The sequence below is a fragment of the Acomys minous genome (assembly GCF_964271855.1).
Source record: "Acomys minous genome assembly, chromosome: 12".
Classification (NCBI taxonomy): Eukaryota; Metazoa; Chordata; class Mammalia; order Rodentia; family Muridae; genus Acomys; species Acomys minous.
This window is the reverse complement of record NC_140493.1, coordinates 7,013,891-7,023,041: the sequence shown is the minus strand read 5'-3', so window position 1 is coordinate 7,023,041 and position 9,151 is coordinate 7,013,891. Positions and strand designations below refer to the sequence as shown.

At 49.9% G+C, this 9,151-nt stretch overlaps 1 protein-coding gene across 1 annotated transcript in view; it reads left to right on the top strand.

The window, feature by feature from the left end:
- Positions 1 to 2,283: 2,283 nt before the first annotated feature.
- The window catches only part of ARID2 (AT-rich interaction domain 2), a 128,866-nt gene continuing 121,998 nt past the window's right edge, over positions 2,284 to 9,151 (top strand). Inside the window, exons 1-3 of the mRNA XM_084748937.1 lie at positions 2,284 to 2,550; positions 2,652 to 2,745; positions 3,864 to 3,961. Of these exons, the coding sequence (XP_084605063.1) occupies positions 2,459 to 2,550; positions 2,652 to 2,745; positions 3,864 to 3,961 (284 nt within the window). The 5' untranslated portion in view covers positions 2,284 to 2,458. The remainder of the gene's footprint in view (positions 2,551 to 2,651; positions 2,746 to 3,863; positions 3,962 to 9,151) is intronic.

Sequence of the window (9,151 nt, the reverse complement as noted above, 5' to 3'; positions counted from 1 at the left end):
GGGTTCCATCCCCTTAACGCGGGCTCTCCGTTTAGCTGCATCCTCGGCGGGCGGAGGTCTCCCATGTTGACAGGTCTCTCGCCTCCTCGCACAAAATGGGGCCGGGGAGCGGCCGTCGCCGGCTCCATGGGCGCCGCCATTTTGTGAGGCGCCGCGGAGCACGGCCGTGTGTGTGTGTGTGTGTGAGTGTGTGCGTGCGCGCGCGTGTAATGGTTGAAGAGAGTGACCCCCCTCTAGGGAATCCCCGGCGCTGACGGCTACGCAAGGGGCCGTGCGCAAGTGCCGCGCGCAGGGAACCCGCACAGCCCCGGCCGGCCGCGGCCCCGGCCCGGCCCGCCACGGTCACCCCACCCCACCCCACCCCACCCCACCCCACCCCACCCCACCCGTGCGCCGCGCGCCACGCCTCGCCTCCGGCCGGGCAGGGTCTCCGCCCCTCAACTGGCTAGCGAGACACTCACTGGTCCTCGGGTGTCAGGAATTTCCTAGCCACACCTTATTCCGACCCCGTTTTAAGACATAAACTTTACTTGGGGAAATAAATCCGTTTCCTAGAGCGAGTACCGGAAGCGTGCTTCGCTCTATTACATAATTCCCTTTTTTCTCTCTCTCTCCCCCCCCACCCCTCCCCACCCGCCTCTCGCCACCCCATAGGAGCTCCCATTGGAAAGACTACCTGAAATAACCTATCCAGACTCTTCCTATCCTTGTGACCTTGGGCTAGTGACTTTGCCCGTAGTGGCTGTCTCTAAAATGGGAATACTGATACATAGGGGGGGGCGGGGAGGGGGGGGGAACATGATGCTTAACGTTTGTAGACGACGGAGGGCTCCAACACCCTGGTAAATGCAAATTTAGGTGATTTTTTTAAGATAAAAATTTGAATTCCCTATTCACACATTAAAAAAAAATATCACTACAGAAAACTGAAAGGGTAGCGCTTTGCCCTTTATTTATTTTTAAAGATATTAGTGCAAAACCACAAACGTTATCCTCAAAGTTCCAGAGGCTGTTTCCTAACCGGCGCAATTACTGTTTGCATAACTCCCGGCCCGGTGCACTAAACCGACCAAAAAGGCAAGACCGGTGAAGAGCCCGACTCTATCGCCACAAAAAGTAGGGCAGGCAGTTCACCCCGTATTCCACGTACAGTTTGTCAAAGTGAGTTTACGGCCCCGGCATGGAAAACGTGCTCGCAGGGCCCCGGCATTGTAGCACACAGCCGGGAGGCCGGCTGCTCCAAGCCCTAACCTCTCCGCAGGCTGCCAGCCGACTCCTCCCGGGGCGGCCGGGGAGGGCTGCGCCGCGCGAGCCTCGGGGTGGCGGGAGCCACGGCGGGGACTCGAACGTCGCCTCCGCCCCTAACCCCGGAACAACCGGTAGTGGCCGTTTCCCCGCGCCGCCGCACCCCCCCCCCCTCTTTTTCCGCCCGCTTTTGTGTGCGTGCGAAATGTGCTGCACATTGCAGATGAACCCTAAGCCGGGCGAGCCGAGTCTATTGTTCCCCGCGAGGAGCCGCCGCGACCGTGTGGAGCCAGGCGCAGTGCCGCGGCCGGCCCTCGGGGGGCGCTGTGCGGCGCTGGCGGAGTCCCGGGCCGTGGCGGCAGCGGCGGCGGCGGCGGCGGCGGCGGCTGAGAGGGAAGGCTGGCGGGCGGGCAGGCAGGCCGGCGGGCGGCGCGCAGCGGCTCGGCTGCCGCCGGAGCCCGTGCCCGGGGACGCCCGGGCCGCCGCCGCTGCTGCCACCACCGCTGCCGCGCGTGAATGTGTGCGAGGGCCCCGCGGAGCCGCGGCCCGGATCCACGCTGTCACCCCGATCTCCTCCACAAGCCACCACACAGACCTCCCCCTCCCCACGCGGCCCCGCCTGCCCCGGCCCCGCCGCACCACCGCCGCCGCCGCCACCGCCGAAACTCCCAGGCCTGCGGCCGCCCCGGCCCCTCGCCTCCGCTCGCCCGGCCCCCGGCCGGCTCGCGCGTCCCCGGCCGCAGCACCATGTTGAATCGCGTCCCCGGGCCGAGCCGCCAGGGCCGGCGGCGCTGAGAGGCGGGCAGAGGCCGGGCCGCGGGAGGCGGCGAGGCAGGGTGGGGGCCGCGTTCGCCCCGCGGCTCCGCGCCCGCCCGGCCGGCCGCCCGCCCGTCGCCAAGCCCCTCTAGTTTCGCTCCCGTTCCTTTAAACTTTTTTAGAAATTCCCCTCCCTCCGGCCCTGCGCTCCCCCTGGCCTCCCGCTCCCTCCTTCCCCTCCTCCTCGCCTCCTCCCCCTCCCTCCTCCCTCCCTGCGCCGCCGCCGCCGCCGCCGCCGCTGCCGCCGCCGCCGCCGCCACCACCACCGCCGGCCCATGACTGAGCCCCGCCACCGCCGGCCGAGGAATGGGCTCCGGGCGCTGGTAGGGAGCGCGGGGAGCGGGGGCCGCGTCTGAAGCGCGATCCGGGTTTTCGGGAGACCTCCTTTGGCAAAATAATGGCAAACTCGACGGGGAAGGCGCCTCCGGACGAGCGGAGGAAGGGACTGGCTTTCCTGGACGAGCTGCGGCAGTTCCACCACAGCAGAGGGTGAGAGCAGGACCGGGAGGGGGCGGCGAGCCGGGGCGAACGGGGCCCGCGGCGGGCGCGGGGGTCCCGGTGACAAGTGCGGGGCTTTCTGTCGCCCGCAGGTCGCCGTTTAAGAAGATCCCTGCGGTGGGTGGGAAGGAGCTGGATCTTCACGGGCTCTACACCAGAGTCACTACTTTAGGCGGATTCGCGAAGGTGAGTGGAAGTTTTTAATTTGTATTTCCCTCTCGCTGGCCTGCTTCGAAAAGTGTGCTCCGGCCCGGGAGCGGGCGCCCGGGGCCGAGGTGGCGGGGGTGGGGTGGGGGGGGCACGGTCGGCGGGGCACACGGCGTTCTCGGCGCTCGCAGCCGGTGGCTCGGAGGCGGCCCGCGGCGGGGCTGTTTTCGGCCTGGTGGCTCGCGTGCGCGCGGCGGGCGCGGGGCTGGGCGGGCGGTGCGGCCCGGCGGCGGGGAGCGCCCTGCCCGGTGTCCGGCCGTCCCCGCGGGGTCTGAGCGGCGCGGCGGGGAGCGCGGGCGAGTGGGGTGCCCGCCCGCCGAGCCCCGCGCCCGCCCCGCGCCGCCTGCCCGCCCGCCCGCCTGCCCGCGAGTCAGCGCCGCCGCCGCCGCCGCCGCCGCGGCTGCCGCTCTAGCACAGGCGGAGACACAGAGACACACACAGACTCTGAGCAGTTTTCGTGCAACTCAAAATTAGCGCGGGCAGGTTTAACATCGATAATCGGCTGCGAAATGATCCCGGCGGCCGGGGGCGCAGCCTCGGCCCGCTCGCCCTGGCTTTCTACAGCTAACAAAAGAAAGCAGGACCTGTCTGCAAATAGCCATCTTAGGCTTCAAGGCTAGGCAGAAGCTGTAGGCCTCAAAGAAGGGCCTATGGAGATGGATAGATCTGGGAGAGGGATCCGAGGCGGCCCCGGCCCCGGCGCCCCCCCCAGAGCCCGCGGACGTCGCTGTCCGGAGCAGTATTGATCCTTTTGAACTTTTTTTTTCCTTCTCTTTAGTGTAAACCGACCGCGTAGAGATTTAAAAGGGGGCGACAGAGGGACTTGCGATTGGTTATTGTCCGGGCTTCAAAAACAAAACAAACCCACCAACACCCCCCCAAAAAAACAAAACAAGTGCGGCTAAATGCAGGGCTCTCCGGTGAAAACACAGTGTTTGGAGCAGCCCTGGCTTAGGAACTCTTGCGGGTCGACCCCAGACACCCTACTGATCTTTAGGTGTCTGGAGAGCTCTGCAGATGGGCGTTTAGCTCCCAAGTTAGGGTAGGTTTTCCTTGGCTTGGGCACTTTCAGACAAGTGTGCCTGTGTTTTTAACAGGTTTCTGAGAAGAATCAGTGGGGAGAAATTGTTGAAGAGTTCAACTTTCCCAGAAGTTGTTCTAACGCTGCCTTTGCTTTAAAACAGTATTACTTGCGGTGAGTAGTGGTGACTTTTCCACAGTTTTTGCAACGAGGGACTTAACAACAAAATGTGTGCTCTAAACAGTTTCCAACCCCTTGTTAATTTAAGTCAGAAACATTTACTGCCAGTAAAGCGAGATGCTAAGAGGCTGAAGTTTTCCTCATATTCAAATGCGGTCATTTACATTATTCATACAAAGTCATTACAGGTGACACCCATGTCCTATCTTGTAAACATTCTTTTGTGACATTGTTATTGACTGCTTGTGCGATAGCCACTGAGGGCCAGAAAGATGGTGCTTAGTAAGACTCGAGATACTTAATGAAACTTTGTAACCTGTGGGAGGATTTTTTTTTCTTCGTTCTTAGGAAACTCCTTAACTCTCTACAAATTCTGGGTTTAGTGATTTTTATTTTATTTCGCTTTTTCTTAAAAAGGAAACTTACTGCTTGGAACTGTTACTCAGTGAATTGTCAATGAAATATGTTTACATAGATAATATAATGCAGATGCCTTGGCTGACCTGGCTTACTTTTTGGATTCTTATTGTTGTTGAATTTCTGAGAAACTTAAAAATATTCAGTATCTTTAGAAAAATGGGGATTATGTGAAACAAGGTACTATGGTTGGAATTGTCTTTTTTTCTTCCCTTTTATTTTGACTGCTTACTCAAGAAAGTAAATTTCTTACTTTGTTGGTATATGATTTAGTCTAGATAATGTATTCAGTGACTTTTGGGTTTTTCTCTCCTAGATTTTCTTCTATAGGTACTTTCATATTGTACTTTATTTTGAATTCATCCTTTATTTTTGTTTGATTACCTATAGTGTTGTTCGTTATTTAAAATTAAAATAATGATCTTAATATTTCTAATGTTGGTAGTGGTGATATTACAAGATAGCCTTTGTTTTATTTATTTACTTATTTATTTTGGTAATGTGGCTTCTTAATAATTTGAGTTTTGTGTTGCTTCACGTGCACTAGTTAGTCTGTGTAGCTCTCAGCATTCTGAAATAGGAAACAGGGGAGTTGCACAGGTGTACTTCCTATTGGCTGCCTTAGATTGACTTCAGACTTGACGCTGAAGCTCACAGGGCCTGGCAGTTACTGAGGTCCATAGGAACTCTAGAAAATACCAGGTGTGTGTGTGTGTGTGTGTGTGTGTGTGTGTGCCTTTTTAAAGAAAAGGATTTAAAAACAAACAATAACAACAACAACAACAAACTTCTCAAACTCTTGACTTAGTAATGGAGTGAGAATAAGAATTTAATGCTTAGATGATAGTCGCTTGATTATTTTTCTTTCAGATACTGAGAGGTCGAGCTAATACACATTAGGGCCTTGTGTTAATCAACTCAAAACACTTAGTATTTTGTATGTTTTTATTTGTATCCTTTAAAGATATGTTTAGTATTTATTAAATGTATAGATTAAAAATCTGTGTTCCGTGCTGAATGGTATATCTGACTGGTGAGGGGTGTGTGTGTGTGTGTGTGTTTCTGTAAACTCTGCATTCATCTTAATCACCATAATTAATGAAATGCCTGGATTCTTTTTACAAAGTTTAATTGTATTTTGTTTCGTGTTGTCATTTCTCTCTTGGGATTATGTCATATATGACTTGTACATGTAGCTACATACATTACTCGTATGTCATGCATGACTTGTACGTGTAGCTACTCTTTAACCATTGCCTTCAAGATTGTTTTCGGTGTTTACATTGTTCTTGGGTCAGCTTGGGCCCTGAGTTCTTATTAGAAGCTGTTTGGAGCTCTGTCCTTAGCTAAAGTTGTTTTTCCTCCATATGTCACTCTCCAGCTTGGCTTTCGTAAGGCTGTAGCTAGGTTACTGAGAAAGAGTGGAAGCATTTGTTTTGGAAAATAAAGCCATGTGAAGATTTGCATGGCTTGCAAAGAAATAGGATGCTTAAACATTGGGTACTACCAACCTTGACAGAATTTTCGGTAGTGGCGTATTGCAGATAGAGGATATGTATTATCCTGGGCTTATACACTCACCTCTAAAAGAATTTAATTGGCAAACCAGATGCCAAACTCTTAACAATAATTCTATTGGTTAACCATAAGATAGGGAAATGAAGTGACTTGGTGAGCTACCTCTTTCCTATATCAGATTTAGCTCCACGGTTTCTGATAAAGCAGAAGAGGCATTGTATTTCGGTGGGTTTATTTTGTTTGGGTGGGTTTTGTTTTTTGTTTTGTTTATTTAGGTGGCATCTGTGTCTATGTGGCTCAGGGCAATCCTCCTGCCTCAGCATTCCAGTTCTGGGATTATAAGCATCCCTGCCTTTTTCAATATCCTTTCTAAGTTACAAGTTGACCATCCATATATATACATACATACATATTGAATGTGAGCTGCTTTTTCATTGGACGTATCGTAAGGCTGTCCTTGCTGCTGTTAGCTCTCTTTACAAGTTTCACACTTGCTTATATTCCCCCGTAGTTACACACTTAATTGAATGCACAGACTCATTTGCCGTAGCTATGTCCCATTACAGACGCTAAGAGCAGACCGTTCTAACAGTCCTTCTATGTTCTTTTTGGTGCAAATATAGTTATTAAGTATAGAGACATTGTAATCTGAGAAAAGTTAGGTTAAATATATCAAATATACATCCATTCAACTGTAGATTATCTACAAAAAGAATTTCAGGTTCAAACTTAATATACTGTTGATAATTTAATACTGGCATTTAATATTTTTATATTTAAAAAAGATTTATTTATTTATGTATACAGTGTTCTGTCTGCATGTACAGAGGGCACCAGATCTCATTACAGATGGTTGTGAGCCACCATGTGGTCGCTGGGAATTGAACTCAGGACCTTTGGAAAAGCAGCGAGTGCGCTTAACCTCTGAGCCATCTCCCCAGCCCCCTAGTATTTTTATTTTTAAATGATCCATTTATTTGTATTTTTTGTGCATTGATATTTTGTCAGCATGCATGTCTGTCTGTGTGAGGGTGTCAAATCCCTTAGAGCAGGAGTTACAGACAGTTGTGAGCTGCCGCGTGGGTGCTGGGAATTGAACCTGGGTCCTTAGGAAGAGCAGCAAGTGCTCTCAACTGCCAAGCCATCTCTCCAGCCCCGTGGTGTTTAATTTTTAAAAATTCAAGTGCCTGCTGTCAGTTTCTAAAATTATTACATTTATTATATTTAAAAATTATATTTTGGCCTGTGGTGGTGGCACATGCCTTTAATCCTAGCACTTGGGAGGCACAGGCAGGTGGATCACCGTGAGTTCAAGGCTACCTGGTCTACAAAGCAAGTCCAGGACAGCCAAGGCTACACAGAGAAACCCCGTCTTGAACACCCCTCCCTCCAAAAAAGGAAAAAAATATTTTAAGATGAGTGGTGGTGGCACGTACCTTCAATCCCAGCACTCAAGAGGCCGGGCATGGTGGCGCACGCCTTTAATCCCAGCACTCTGGAGGCAGAGGCAGGTGTATTGATGGGAGTTCAAGGCTAGACTGGTCTACAAAGTGAGTCCAGGGCAGCCAGGGCTACACAGAGAAACCCTGTCTCCAAAAAAAAAAAAAAGGAAATATATTTTATTTATTTATTATTTTTTCTAATCAGCTCTTAAATGATTATAACATTTTCCAGTTAGCACCTTTCTTGCCATATTCATCTTGGTGTGTTCCACCAAAAATTTGTTGTAATTGCTTGGTAAAATTTACAGTATTATGCTGCATGTTATTGACAAGTGATTCTTATAAAATATAATTGGAAGTCTCACGTGGTTAGTGCTGAGCCCAGGTGTATCTGTGACCGCTTTGCTATTTACTTGGTGAACCTTATTTTAATTTTGCCCGACTTTGGTACTAAGATTTAGGGACAATTTGCTAATCTTACTTGGGTTTTACTTATTTAAGAATTTAAAGTTTTACGGCTGAAGAGATGGCTCAGTGGTTAAGAATCCTGTCTGCTCTTCCAGAGGACCCGGGTTCAGTTCTCAGCACCCACGTGGCAGCTCACAACCGTCTGTAACTATAGTTCTAGGTGATCTGACACCCATACACCAATGCAGATTGAATTTTTTTTTTTAATTAGAAAAAAAAAGAACTTAAAGTTTTAGCCAGAATATGGCACATGCCTTTAGTTGGGAGGCAGAGATAGGCAGCTATCGTGAGTTGAAGGTCAGCTTGGTGTGCAGAGTGAGTTCCAGGATAGCTGGGGCTACACAGAGAAATCCTTTCTCAAAAAAAAAAAAAATTTAAGTTTTGATATAAGGTTTATGTAAATATTTAATATGAGACTATTTTTCATTTATAACACCTGGAATGCAGCTATAACTTGATGTGTTGTTTATAAAACTTGGAAATTTTAGAAAGAAGGTGAAGTCCACTCCCCTCCCCCTTTGGTTTCCTGAGACAGGGTTTCTCTGTGTAGCCTCGGCAGTCCTAGACTCACTTTGTAGACCAGGCTGGTGTGGAATTCACCGGGATCCACCTGCCTCCGCCTCCAGGGTGTGTATGCCAGCACACCCAGCTGAGGCGAAGTATCTTAGACATTGAAATTTTACTGTAGAAAACTCTCATGTTAACTGTTGTTGTTTTGTCTTTTGTGGTTTTTGTTTTTGTTTTTTTGTATTTGTAACTTGTAGCACTGCTTTTTTTTTTTTTTTTTTTTTGGTATGCATGCGCTTTTGGGATAGTTGGGGACTTGGGTACAATTATATTCACATTTGTAGTCACAATGTGAATTCTGTTTGATTTTTGTTTTGTTTTGTGTTTTTCCTGACTGGGTAGAGCCCATGAGTTTTGTTACAAGCATTTAACTTTTTTTTTTTTTTGGTTTTTTGGTTTTTTTCAAGACAGGGTTTCTCTGTGTAGCCTTGGCTGTCCTGGACTCACTTTGTAGACCAGGTCTACAAAGCATTTAACTTTTATTAGTTAAATGACACGAATGCATTTAGGGCTTGTCAGCTAGGGGCTGCCATGCAGGTCGTCAGTTGGCTGCCTACCACGCAGGTCTGTGAGAAGATTTATGAATGCCTTGAGGTGAAGCCAAAGAACCCTTCGGTATTGTTCAGTAAGTAAGTAAATGACTCACTGAGTTTGTCACTTGCTAAACAGATTATTCCTAGTCAGGACAGGAAAATGAAATAATAACGGGGCAGGAGAATGGCACTACTACCTTAGTAAGTCACTCATGTGAGGCTTGTAACTTTAATTTGAA